General features: G+C 38.3%; 1 protein-coding gene across 1 annotated transcript in view; it reads left to right on the top strand.

Annotated features, from left to right (window-relative positions):
* The window catches only part of nrg3b (neuregulin 3b), a 407,490-nt gene that overhangs the window by 195,729 nt on the left and 196,684 nt on the right, over window positions 1-15,077 (top strand). Inside the window, exon 2 of the mRNA XM_055150551.1 lies at window positions 11,707-11,842. Within this exon, the coding sequence (XP_055006526.1) occupies window positions 11,707-11,842 (136 nt within the window). The remainder of the gene's footprint in view (window positions 1-11,706; window positions 11,843-15,077) is intronic.

The raw sequence follows: 15,077 nt of genomic DNA, 5'->3' as shown, positions 1-15,077 counted from the left end.
ACAAATGCTGCCGGCGCACTCCTATCAGGGAGCTGTCAGCGCTACAAGGCCGGACCCTGTTTAACCCGACTGAAGACCCTGGTCACCTTTAGCCAAGTGCCCTGCTAGCCTTCCACCATTTGTTTGTGTCATGTCACGATCATGCAAGGCGCTGGCTGTGATACGCGGCACCATCTTGTGTGTTGGAGTGTGTGGGCGCATTAGAAGTGACAAACACATGTCACAGGGTCATACCACGTGGAAGGGTTACGCACTCGAGCTCGTCTGGAGAGGCACCTGTGCGGCTAAAGGCTGCTGATGACTGAGAATAGGAACGTTTTCAAGTGAACACTGCTCCAGAGAGCTCATTTGGTTTATTTTGGACTCTTTTTCCAGCTCTCTTTCTATTATCAGGAGATTGTTGGGTTTAGCAAAGTAAGTCATGGAGTAATGGAGGCATTTCATTTAATTTGACAACAAGTACAGCCTTGCTTGTAAAACTGTTAAAGTTATAGTGTGAAGGTTTTCTGGTTCAGAGCTGTGATGTTATTTCTGTGCCTGGTTATCAACATTCCCTGGGGCTGCGAAGCTAATTGAAAGAACTACTCAAGTTGTTCATATAATCTTAAACATTTTTTGACAGAGTTTGCTGATATGTGCATTGTGTCACCGTGGTAACTCCTTTCAAGATACATGTTCAAAATCTATCATCATAGAGAAAAGCAAATGATAAGTGGTCAGATCTGTGGTCCTCAGAAGTCCTCAGAAAGTAAGAATGCATGTTTTTCAAAGTATTTTACACATAAAAATATTTCTAATCATGTATCAGATTAACAAATGACTGAATGAACCTCATGCTTTACTTTATTATTGCGAGACTGGGCCAGGGCCTTTAGCAGGGGCTGCCTCTATCATCTTCAGTACTCGCAAGCTGGCTAATAGACACATCTGACTTAAACAAGATGTCAACAGAGCGCCAGCAACGTTTCTATTAACCGAGAAGATCACATAATTTGTTGTCTACACTCGATTATCAATAAGAGGTTGTGTTTCACCATGATTCTCTTCTGTTCTACCCTCGTGTACAGCTTACGTGGCATGTTCCAGCCATATGTTGCTTTCGCGCTGGAATAAATTTCACGATAAAAAAGAAAATGCTGTCTCAGTCTTTTTCACTGCATAAAATCCACTTGCGAGGCGACGAAGACCTGTGTTAGCTGGTGCGCGCTTCTGCTTTTCGAGAGGCAAGATTTTCTCACCCTTTTGATCCTCTTTTGCACACCTGGAATGGGAGCAAATAAGCTTTTTCTGGCTGTAGTCTCTATGACAGATAGCGCTGCCCCGGCCCTGTGTGTTGTGAACATATATATATTCTACCGGAATATGGTGGTGTCCAAAAGGCAGTGGTGCATGATGGGTAAGCAATCAGCGGTCTCTCCCAGGACTCTGCCTTTACGTAGTGGGGGCCCTTTGAAGTGTGCTCGCAGTAAACATGCACGCACTTCTCTCACCCACCACCAGGGTCTCGGGGGGCACAGGATTCAGCACAAGAACACTAATGAGCACATTAGAAGGAGCCATAGTGGGGAATGCTATCGCTGTAAATGGAATTGTCTTTGCTGTTTGTAGATGCACTGTCTACACCGCTCCTCTATGTGGGATTGCATTTGTCTGCATGCATTAATCTCATAGTATTTTCTTCCCTAAACGTTGTATATAGACCCCCGTAGTCCTATCACATGAAGCTATTTTGGTGGTAATTGTCAGCCGTTTTGGTAAGGTAGTCATTTGGAAGTGCATATTTGTTTAGGTTTTTACCAGCTGGGATTTGAACGCTGCAATACTGCTATCATCGAGAGTATGTTTTTCATTTAGCTTTCAGAAATTTACTCATAAATGAAACTAGAAACAGACCAGATTGAAAGTTCTTATGATAGAAGTTTGACAATTTTGTGGTTTATCTTTTAACTTACTGTTTCGTCATGCACAGTGGATATTTAGACGAAATTTTACAAAAACGAGTGGATCTGAAACCGTATCTTGTCTCTCTCATTTTGGAAGGCGTGATTGACAGACGCATTAACCAAACAGAGAGACGCATGGTCCATTTGTGTCTGACAAAAACACTGTTTAAAAAAGAGAAAAAACAATATAAACAGCATGGATTTTCTCAGAATCAACAATCGAAGTACTAAACTATTACTCTTCTACATTTGAGGGTCTGTTTACACGAGAAAGCTTGTAAAAACATCTAAATATTTTATCGGAAGTGCCTTTTGTTTAGAGAGTGATGGCGTTTTTGGGGCTTAAAAATGCAAAAATCTGAAACCACCCTCCTGAGTGGGAAAGCTGAATACGCTCCGCCGTAGTGTTTCCGTCTACACTGCCCAAAACTGACGCAAAACTTTGGTCAGATCTGCTCACTTCGCGTATGCGTTTATGTCATATACATACAGTACACAGAAACAAATTTGTCGGATCATTTTCCATGTGTTGGAACCTTCAACCACCAACCACCCAATTGAATTCCACACACTTTTGCATCACTGTATGCATGCAGCTTTCCTCCCGAAAACGCTCGTCTAAACGCAGAGAATAAAGTGAAGATGCAACGCCACTTTTGCGTCTTCTGTTTAGACCATCATCATATAAATGTAGCCTGAGAGACACCTACTACAGATTTGTGACTGTGGGTAGATCGTCTCAAGTTTGACTGGTGTTTTTTCATGCTCGATTCCAGACCCTTCTAGATTCTAACAGAATGTTGAAGGGATTGGCTGGTCAGGCAAAGCAGTTACGGGTTGGGTCAAAGCTAGCCCAATTTACACAATCTCTATTTCACCAATCAGACTTGACAACAAAACCTTTATTTTGTTTGAAGTTAACACTAGAAAACATTGTTCCTTTCTTTGAATGGTATTTTCAAGTATTCTCCCTCTTACTGTGTCCTTAATGTGATTTCACATCATATTGATGCAGAAAACATGAGTCATATGCAATTGTCTGGGTGAAGTGAAGCTTTTACTACAAAATATATGCTTCCTTCTGTGGTACCAAGTATATAATTATCACCCTTATTTGACCTTTTCCTGGGTACAAGCAAGTATATGGGCCCTTCACCAGAAAAATTATGCAGCGCACTATTAATACATGAACTGCAAATTTCGTGTGAACTTAGAAGACAAACTTGCCTAAATTGGTGATCCCCCAGTCAGCAGTAGGTTCCTTGAAGGTTGCCATGGGGATGGGCTGTAGATTGGTTTGAGCTGTGGGGAGAGAGACGTGTAAATGATTTCAAAGAGTTCAGGATGAATCATTCTCCCACTGCAGCTGCCATTTATTAACAGGTTTTATACCAGGATTTTACTGCTCCCACCCAGAGCTCGCCTCAAAACTCACTGCACTCCCTTTGGTTTGGACAAATTGAATACTGACAGGTGACAGATGGGAGAGCTTGTTTGGTATAATTACTAGAACAGCATATTTTAAAGCAACATCCTGGCAGTGTATGTTATAAGATATGCTTTATGTTTAGATTTCAAGCATTTGGCAGTTTTTTCCGCAATTTTTATTTTTTTTTTACTTGAAATGTACACTATGTAACTTTTTGGGTGGAGGCTCCATCAAATGCTTTTCTCCGTGGAGATGTCATTGTTTTGTCTGGAATGTTCCACAGTATGACATTGTGACTTTAAACTGCTCTACCTTACATTTATTCAATTACAGATGGTTTTATAGCTCATAAATACCTAGAAAAGCAGGTATTTAGACTGTGAGCGGGGTCACCTCTCCACAGATCTGACCTGTAACTTGGTCTGGTTTAGTATCCATGAAGATAGAAAGTTTTAATACCATACTGTGAAACATTTCAGACGGAGCAATGACATCTCTACGGAGAAAAGCAATTGACGGATCCTCCACAAAAAAAGTTACACAATGCACCTTTAATGTCGGTTCTCTAATAGAACTGATTCACGGACTTGAACTGTCCACCGTGCTTGTCTAATCGCACTTAAAAGATGATGAATAGCTGATGATATTGTATTTTTTGCCACTATTCAAATATTTAAGTGGTATTTGATTTTGGTATTTGAAGAATTCATTCATAAAAAAAAAAAAAAATGGCAGACTGTAGATGTTTCGACCTGGTTTATTGTTAATATCTCTGTAATTACCCACATGAAATAAATCTGGCACCAATGGTTCAAAGTCTTTTCTGTCAGTTTAAACAAACAAAAGATAAATAATTTTTTTCACAATCACTTCAGAAGTGGTGCCATTATTCAACTCCAAAGACAGGATTGTTGTCAGTTGAAAGGACTTTTAAGTGTCTTTGACAGATTAGACTACTCACTTCACTCGATTGCACATTTTAAGACTGATATAGTTGATGTTTTGCTAAAAAATTCATTATTGTTTTACTAGTTTGGCAATTTTTATAGATTAAAAATGTTCCTGGTTGGACGTCAAAGTAGGAAATTCCATAAGTGTTACAAAAGTGTTACGTCTAATGTACACAGGAATTATGATTTGACAAATGAAAACATAAGAAAACTATAATAATAATGTTTAAAATATCAGAAAATGTGTTTATTTTGTGTAAACTGTGCTTAACTTTTGGACAGAATTCTCGATAGTGTGGTCTCATCAATATCTTTTAGAACTCTCTACTTCTTGTTCATTTCAACATATTTTTCTCATACTTTTGTTTTGCAAATTGCTTCTTGATTGGTGCAAAACTATAATTTCTATTTACAACAGTTATTAATCCACCAAATTAAGTCAAAATTAGAAAATGATTAAAAACTATAAACACTTTAAGTAATGAGATTAATATGGCAAGTGTGTGGAGCCAGTCTGTAACAAATAATGAAGGTTCAACATCTGTGAACCATTTCACATTTGGATATTTCTTTCAAAAGTAGTAAATCTCCCATAGAGTTACATTCATGGTTTTCAAAATGATAAAAATGTGACTATTGCCAGTTTAAAACAAAATACTGTGAACTAAATGAAATTTTTTTACATAAGACTCAGTTACTTGCATAGTCCCAGCCCCGCTTTTGGAAGATGAGATGATATATGACCAGTTTAACCCATGCAGTACACCCCAATACTATCTGTAGAACAAGTCATAACTATTTGAGTGGCTGCGTTCACAGTCTATAACCTGCTTTGACTTCTCTTCTGACAGATTTATGTTCAGGTGCTCCTATCTCCACAGCCCTGTCTGACATGTACTTGTTCAAAAGCACCTGATTCGTGGCTCTCTGGGCTTCAGATATTTGACTGCTTCTCTGCTGTCATCGTGATGAAAAAGAAACCTATAAGAAATCGACAGGCGTTGTAGCTCAAGACCAAACATATCCGGAGAAGACTTGTTTCTTGATGTGGCCAGTGGGACCTAAGAATCCGAGGTGATGCTTTAACATTTACAAGGGCGCTTTTTATCGGTTTACTGTTTAAAGAAAAAGTTACAATAATGCTACAAGGTTAAGACAATAAAAATGAACGTTTTAATAGACTGTATATGTACAGACAAGGACGTTATAATCTGCTTATACCATGGTCCCACAAACAAAAAGAAAAAACAAAACAATCTGACAACTATTTGGCTGTCCATGGATGTTCAAGGCATTAGTTATTTCTGTTTCAATTGAAGTTGGTCCCTCCTAACAGTACTTAATTTGTTTACCTGTTGCTATGGTGATGCTCACTGCAAAGTGATATAGAACAACCATGCGTCACTGCTCTTAAAAAGGCTTTAACACAACTCTTGCTGTGTTATAAATTGGCATTTTATCTGTAGATTACTTACAAAATAAGAGACATAGTGCGAGACTGTGAGAGGAGAGGAAAGGTGCTGGTTTGAGGAGGTCATAGTGAGTTTTGCGAGAGACTAGAGTTTCCCCGCACCGAGAGAAGTGGGAAAGGAGACGGTGTTTGGCCGACTTGAACACCGAGGCTTTCCTTGCCTCTGCTGCAGGTCTCGTGGCCTCTTCAAAGTTTACAGCACTTCTTTTGTCGCTCACATAGCTCAGACATGTCTGTACTCACTGCAGAAGTGCAAAAAGCATGTGGTATCGAACGCGGTGCCTCGTCCTGATTCTACAAAGCCCAATCGTGCCACAGGGTTGAGCACCGCCACGTGCCCGTATGTGTTGGCTCATTGAAAATAATGGAGGCACTCATTTTTTCCACCCATGAAAGTGTCCCGGTGTGCATTGACCTTTAGTCATAAGACATTTGGTATTCTTTAGTATAACTGTATGAAAGCTGTTCCAGATCTTATAATATTACAGCTGCGATATAGAGCCCCTTCCTATCCTATCTTCCTATTTTCAACTGTTTGCATGTTTTTGATCTCTTCCATAGCCATTTAGACTTAAACAAACTATACTGATCCACAAGGGAAATTTACATGGGCATAATAACTAAAATGAATACACACAAAAAGTCTTATATTTTCTGTGCAAGTATAATGAGTTCACATTTGAATATAATACCCATGTTGAGGGTTTGAGTAATGACTGCTAATGGTGCGTTTTATTGTTGGCAGTGTGTGGTTTGATGGAGTAGACTTTTGTCCCCTGCGACCATCACTAAACACATCATTTGTCACCATCGATTTCAATGTGCTGTGTCACTCTGCCCCTCTGACCTTGTGCAGTCCAGACTACGCTCAACGCACTTAAAAACATGTGACGAATGAAGAGACAGGACCCTCCCCCTACACCGAAGATACAGTACTATTATCTGGCCATAATACTACATGAGCCTTTAACACTGTCACTGTGGCTGTAAAAGTAGATTCTGTCCTATCATCAATCTGTCTAGACACTGCAGGAAATGAGTTATTTTTGAATACCTCTGCTCTCTTTTGTGCTGTCGGTTCGTGTATTGGTCCTGACAGATAAATAAATGAATTTATTTCTACAATAGGAAATGTTAACAGGAGCTCCACTTATGCTTTTGAAAGTAACAGTAAAATGATGCCACTAGCAAAAGCACTAATATTTGTGTATAGTATGGGTGCAGTAGAAGTATATCAGAGTAGTGCAATGATTTTCAAACTGCAATCCTATCCTATAGTGCGCCATAAGCTCCTTGTGGTCCCTGGGTCTGTTGCAGATTTGTCTCTATTTGTTTATTTCAAAATGCGGTTTTGTTCTGCATTATAATCCTATTTATTTGTCCTGGTTTATTTATTTCCACCACCTGCTCGTCGCCATGGAAATATGATTCCCTTGCCTGATATGTTCCACAGTGTGCCATTAAACTCATCTAATCTCCATAGAAACAAGCGGGCAACACCATTAGACTAAACTACAGGTCACATCTATGGAGAGGCGACCCTGCTCACAGTAAGAATGTTTTTGAAGGATTTTTGTGGCAATAAAAACACTTGTAATTAACAAAATGAAGGCTATATTAGTTGCTATCCTGTGGAACATTCCAGACAAAGCAGTGACATCTCCGTGACACAAGTAAGTAGCAGACCCTCCATCAGAAAAGTTTATATTTAATTACTTTATATATACTCTATATTTATATTTCAGTGTATTTTTACTCTACACCCATCTATAATTGTAGCCACAGCTGCCCTGAAGTAGACTGAATAAACCTGCCAATCTGCGCCATCAGCCCCTCCGACCGTCACCAAAACGAGTCCAATGAGGTCAGTTTGGTCTTCCGATAATCTGAAAAAAGAACCTAATAACACAGCATAAAGTGTCTTGCCTAAGAATACAACAACAGTACACCGCCCCAGTACGGCACTTAGTATTCCCAGCGGCCTCCCATCCAAGTACAAGCCGTACCGAACCCTGCTTAGCTCCTGAGATTAGACGTGAGTGGTCATTCTCAAGGTAGCATGGCCTTTCCTCTTGATCTAGTCCCTCTAGTTTTTGGAAATCTTAAGTGGAAGCACAGTTGTGGCTGATAGAAGCAAATCAAATTGTAATTGTCAGCGCTCAGCTCAACATGTTGTTTCTTGCGGCTCGTACAGACACTTAAAACACTTGACAATTATTACCGGGGGCTCACTTAACCACAGGGGGACTTTGTGTTCTATTTTCTATTATTAAAATTGCATCTCGGAACAGCCAACCTTCGTGCATAACACTTTGGGAATTAGATGAGTTGATACAAGACGACGTATCCCTGGTCTTTTCCTGGTGTCATCTCCAGTTCAAGTCCTACTTTCATATTCTCCTCACTCCGGGGGCAGATGAATTAGAAGAGATCTTAATATTTTTTAGAACATGAGTTAAGAGCGTGCTGCAGAGACAAGCCCCAAGTGAACAGAGGAGCTCTTTGGTACACTAAAATGCACACACGGACATAAAGTTGTTTTGAGATTTTCAGTTTCAAAACACCTCCCTGCTTTACATATGTTACCCTGTTTACCTTCATGAAGATCACTTATTTTTAGCCCAGACATCTTCACTTAACTTGCTCAGATCAGCTCAAAGCTCTTAATTGCCTTTGTTAATTAGCGTAGTAAGTGTAGCATTAGCAGACTTTGTTTTCATCCGTTACAAATGACTTTTGTTCTCGATCACCAGCTTTCATGATTGACTAAGGCTGGACGGTGTTTCCCATTGATTTTGTTGCACGGGTTGCACAAATATTTTCTAAATTAATCATTTTCTTTCATACAATTTGTGTAGGTAAAATGTCACTTATAGTGTGGATTTCACAATTAAGCAGTTTTTTTGAACAGTGTAGTTCGTGCTGTAGTACTTCTTATATGACAATATAATAACAGATCAGAGACTCTGGGGTAGAACTATAAGCGACCATCATAGTCTCTTATATTAATGGGAAACAGACTTGAGGTATTCGCCATACTTCTAAGCTCTATCAGTTAATAAAATGCCTATGGTGTACAAAATATCCAGTATAAAAAGACCCTCAAAACTAGAGTAGTATTTTTGTTTCCCAGGAACCTTCCTCAAGGATTCTCAGAAATATCTATTGATAAGAATCAGTTACATTCTACATAGTAAAACAAGGTTGCGGATGAGTTCGTACTTAATTCTATTTAGATCATTTGGGGAAAATGATCAAAATTGGCCTTATATATCAACCTAAAAATATCAGCAGAGGTCATCACTCATCGGTTCCCCTGGATTCTAACCATTGATATCGGCATCTGCCATGAAAAAGACTACTTTAAAGGTACTCCGCTCAACTTTTCTTGTAGAGCGTCCTCCACCTGCTTGTCTCCATGGAAATGTTATTGTGTTATTGTGTATAGCATTAAATGTACGTCAGTAACATGGGTATTTACTGACCTAAAAACGTACATGTCAGATCTGTGGAGAGGGGAGCGCACTCACAGTAAGAATGCAACTTTGCCCTGTGGTGTCACCTGCTGTTTTCGTAAGGATCTATAAGTGTAATGCCATACTGTGGAACATTCCAGGCAGTATCTCCATGGAGAGAAGCAGGTGAGAAAAGTTACACCTTTAAAAGAACAAATAAATAAAACTGAATTTAAGAATATTAAAGGTGATAAAAACGGTTTATATAATTCAATTCATGACAGGGCCTATCTCACCATAGAAAATCATTTTCCTTTTTAGTGATGCTCTCTTTCAGTTTATATATGCATATCAATTCAATCACAACATTCAATACACTCAGAGCTTGATATCTGCCCCTTATGTGTGCCACTTAATTAAAACCTGTAATTAAAATGTGTAGTCGCATGTTTTGTACAGTGCTCCCTGAACCTCTCTATTACTAGTATATGTGGCAGTATTTTGATAGAGCCTCTGCATACATTAGCCGCTGCCATGTGAGTGCACAATATTTCTGTGTGCTTGTGACCAGGCCCTGACAGCTGTGCATATTTCACAGAGTGGAGAACCTGCAATGCAGTACTGGTACAGGGTCAGAGCCGAGCAGAGAAATAAAGCTATGGCAATGGGTGTGGACCAACAGATCACTCAGCCCTGGATTTGCCTGGGACAGTTTGTTGGGTTTACTGATGAAGGATGACATCAGCTACATAGAGTTATATTATCTGGACTACCACACCAAACTATATACAATTGTACAGTATTGTTGCATTTGATTTTGACGTCTTTAAAGGCCCTGTATTACGCAAAATTGACCCTTGTGAGATTTAAGGCATGTTAGAACACTGATACCTCATCAAATACAAACCTGGAGATTGTGTTTTGTTTCATTCACACATGTTTGAGTAGCCGTGCATTATTAGTCTGTCTACATCTCAAAGCTCAAAATCATCTGTTCCACCTTGTGATGTCATGTAGAGGTAGTTTTATCCTTTTCTTTTATCTTTTGATCAGTAGATTGGCAATTCTAGGGCTGAAATGATCCAAATGATTTAGTGAATTTAAATACTGAATAGTGAATTTATAACTCAGTGCAGCACTTTCTGTATTACCACATGACATCACAAGGTCGAACAGAATGTTTTTTTTTTGTTGTTGTTTGTTTTAAGAGAACAACAGGGTCAGCCCTATGTTCCCTCAGCCCTATGTGCTTTTATTTCTAAGATTTTTCTCAAAATGAAACTCTAAGTCAAGTCATTTTTATTTTTATACCACATTTAAAGTGATGATTAAGAGTAATTTCAAGCTTAGGATCCTTTGCACCATGACCTCTACATTACATGTGTAGTCAACTGCTGCTGGATAATAGGTTTGGGTGTAATTGACTATCGAATTGGGAGAGATGGGGATAAACTCTGATGCAAATTAATGATAAAGGAAATGTGGGATAGGGCCTAATTTTGGAAAGAAAAATAAAAGACCTTAGAAATGACGTAACATAGGGCTGAGGGAACATAGACACACTCCCTGTTAAACATGTGTGAACGTAACAAAACACAACTCAACGTAGATTTTTGGTGAGGAAACAACATTATAACTTGATAAAACAGTGTAATATGGCCCCTCCTAAACAGACGTCATATTTTGTTGTTCGTAGTACACATTCTATTACACAAAGACTTGTAACCTTTGAGATTTGATCATTTCACACTGTGACTGGACAAAGCTCAGATACGTGTAATCAAGGCTTGTGAGTATACAGCCATTGGAAATAGTTTGGATCTGTTCACAAAGCACAAACAACTTTCCTCTCTTCTAGGCGTGTGTAGGTTGCTCCCCGTGCCTATTTGCACTTTTGTTTTGCTTGTCATGAGCCATCTGCTTTCTTTTCTTTTGTTTCCCACCAAGCTAAGGCTGCTCAGACACAGATGTTTTTTACATACAGATTGTCATTTAGGATGCCAGTTGACCCTTACCGACAATGACTGGGTTTCAAAACATTACCAATTCATGAGTTTTGGACAAACATTTTTTGTCAGATTTGAAGGACTTTGCGAGTACTCGGTGAGGACTTTACCACATTCAAAAGATATAATAGTTAGATTTTAATTGTTTAATTGCTATGACCTTGGAGGATTGTGGCCATAGCTTGAAACTCATGAAAAACAGATTGAAATTGAGGCCGATATTGCTTAACTGAGACAAGTGAAGTTCAAATTTGATCTTGTTTATATGCGCCTTTGTGTGTTCAGTAGTAGATCATGGGATTACAAATATTGATCAGTTTTGCTTTATATATATATATATTTTACATGAAAATACACAGTAATACAGAAGACACCTCTTGCCAAGTATTGCATCACCTTCTTGCATATAAAAGCAACTAATCGCACCTTTCTCTGTTTTTCTTTCGTTACAGCCGTGGCTCCGACTCTCCCCAGTATCCGCTCTGAGGTGTTCAAACCCTGCGTAGAAGACAAAGATCTGGCTTTCTGTTTGAACGAGGGCGAGTGCTCCATCATCGAGACCGTAGCTGGAGTACACAGACACTGCAGGTAAGAGACATGCTTTTGGGTTTCTTCTCCATCAACATTTTACGTTGTTTATCCCTATCCCGCTATCCCTGACCTGGGTTTTCATAGAATCCGTGTTTGCTTTTAGCGCTCCTGTCCGAGCGGGAAAAAAAAATTAAAATACCAGGATCACTTCAATCTGTGCTTAAAAGTGGTGCATGAGTGGTTACATTTCTGTCCACGCCAGTTGAAAGAAATATTTGAACTGTAGGGTTGTGCAATACAAGGAAAACATGCAGTATTCAGGAGGAAGTGAAGATATAACTGATGATATGTGGAGTATCTACTTTCTTGAACATAAAATAAGTTTGGTTGGTGACTTTTACTGCTAAATTTTAAATAGTAGGGATTGGATATTAGTTCAGTTGCTATCGGTTCATTTGATATCACATTTTGGTGTATAAATTTGCATTATAAGATCATATACTGGAGACTGTTGGCCCAAAACATCTCGTAATACTGTTTTCAAAGTTGTTCTGTAGTTACTTTAAATCAGGGGTCACCAACCAGGTCGCCCCCCCAAGGACTACTTGTGTCGCCCGCAAGCCGGTTCTAAAAATAGCACAACTCATTAGTGAGCTGCATCTACAATTTACTTTTATTCTGTTGCTTTTCTTTTTTATATCCCTTGCATTTATATAGATTTTAAAAATGACTTAAATATATGTTCAGTATACATAAGCATTTGAAAATTCAAAAGAGCCAATATGAGATCAGAGGTATGGCCACGTTTATCAAAAAGAAAATCAGAACAAACATTTTGAAAATGTTGTATATCTGTTAAAGGGGTGGAGCTCTGGAACAACGGTACCAGAAAACCTAAAATTGTGCACCAGTCTCTTTCACTTTATAAAGAAGTTTAAATGTTTAACTCTGGACAGATACATGAAATATGATACTTAGTTTTTGCTGTAGTTCTTTGTTGTACTGTTACTGATTTGTTGGTTTCCTGTATTTATGAAGATGAACTGGTGTCAAGATGACAAGCTCTGACAAAGGAATAAAGGTTAGGCATAATAAGCTTAAGCTTCATCCTACACCTTTTCGGTTTGTGTATGTTAAATATGACTGTCTGTGAATTAATGTCAAAATATACCTGTGACCGAAATAAATAAATAAATAAATAAGCGATTTAGATGAGCGATCAGCGCAGTTTATGCAATTGAGCCATACGGTTTTAAGTTTCGTTTGTGTAAAAACTAAACAACTGTGCGTAAAACTGCATTAAAAACGTTATAATTTCAAACGGGCTGATGTGGCTCTATAGTAGTTATGCTTTATATATTGTAAAGCTGAGTTTATTTGCGCAAAGTTGAGTTTATTTAATTAAGAATTTGCTGCAGTGTAGAACTTGTACAATGGTGTTTAGAAACGTGGATCTGTACAGTGTCTGCAGGTTAGGAACCTCCCGAGCTTCCTACGCTAAAGGAGCTCATGATTGTTTGTATTTTTCCTGGTTTATTAAATATATTGTAAGATTATGCCAAGAAATCCTAGATAGTGCATTTATAAGCGGGATACTGATGTATAGAAGCTATGATGATAATTGCTAACACTGTACTTAAAAAAACAACAATTACTGAGGTTAATCAAGTTCAAGTGCTGAATATTGATATCTGTTTCCCACCTTGCTGTCACTGTTGATAATTATTGTGAGAAATTATTAACGTGATCTGTGTCTTCACATAGATGACGGTCATTAATTATTATTAATAATGTATAACTAAAGGCAACCTGAGTAAATGTGTGATTTCAGAAGAGCGTATCAAACTGGGAGTCCTTTGTATGACTCAGTACTCATGAAGTAGCTCTCAGTTTCAAAAAGGTTGGTGACCCCTGCTTTAAATAATAACGCTGTTTGTGTTTAAAGGAAACAGATTTTCTTTTCAGTCTCCGCACTAGTATCGGTTGATATCGGGTATTGGCAGATACTTAAAGCCAAAGTATCAACATTGGTATTGGTATCGGAACAGAAAAAGCTGGAATTGGTGCATCCCTAGTAAATAGTGAATGAATGTAAGGTTGGATAGTTGTCTGTTTATGCTTTTGTGGTTAACTAGTCATTTGCTTTGTCCTGCTGAAAAGATTCTTGTCAAACTTTGTCAAAAACTGAACAATGGCTATGTTGAGGAATCCATTCGATGAGATGAATTTAAATTAGATGGAGTATTATTACAATAACCTTTAAATGTGTAATATTTGTTTTTGGTACAACCCTAGATCCATGCAAACACAATAGGACCACTGCATTCTGGGAAGTAATGCTAGCCTGGATCATTCTAAGATCTGTCAAAGTGTTTTTCATAAACTGCCTATCCAACAATGCATGTTTTGTTTTGGCATGAGGCAGTTCTGCTCAAGAGGAGTTGGCAAGAGAATAAACAAAGTTAGCTCTTGTAAATACTCAATTGTTTGGAACTAGATTTGAGAAAAATAACAATACATTTGTAATTTGCTGAATGACTTGAGAATGAAAAGGGCTGAAAATCATAAGCAGCAGCAGGCTCAAAATCAGAACTCTGTCAGCTAGAAGAAATTAAACTTTTATTACATCCACATATGAGCTATTCTGTGGACACTTTCCCATTCTTTGTTATGACAGAGCAATGTGACTTTTCTTGTCCAAGAGTAATAGTTGGGCCAGTCTCAGCCAGTATCTCAGTGACTACACATGCTGTTTCTCATATTAACTGGTGAGTAAAGTAGCCAAATATTGTACTGAAGTAAGAGTGTATCTTTACTTCAGGATAATATTATTCATGTAGTATTTGTGGTCCAAAAAATTATGTGGCATCTCAATTATAATGTAATATCAAAGATGTACTACACAAAATACCATCAAATATATGCAATCTTACTGTGAGCATGCTTGCCTCTCCATTGATCTGCCCCTGACACTACCTGCTTGTCTCTGTGCACATATAACTTTAAATAAAGCAATAAAATACAACTGAAGAGAATCATATTCCATATTCCTAAGCAATGCACTTTTATTTTAGACCACAAAAAAGAGAAAAAATCATATCTAAAAGAGTGGTGCAAGAAACACAAATGTTAAAATCATTTAATACTCTCAACATAAAGATTTTGTCATCTGTAGACCACTTACAATTAGCCTGATTCATCAGCCGGTTTCACTTCGTGGAAACATCTGACCTTGCAGCATTAGGATTTGTTCGCTCGACGGTAGGCAGGTACTTTTTTATTTAACCAATCA

Source organism: Boleophthalmus pectinirostris, unplaced genomic scaffold, assembly GCF_026225935.1.
Source record: "Boleophthalmus pectinirostris isolate CB_2022bp ecotype Guang Dong unplaced genomic scaffold, ASM2622593v1 HiC_scaffold_14, whole genome shotgun sequence".
In the NCBI taxonomy this organism is placed as follows: Eukaryota; Metazoa; Chordata; class Actinopteri; order Gobiiformes; family Gobiidae; genus Boleophthalmus; species Boleophthalmus pectinirostris.
This window is presented reverse-complemented; position numbering and strand designations above follow the sequence as displayed.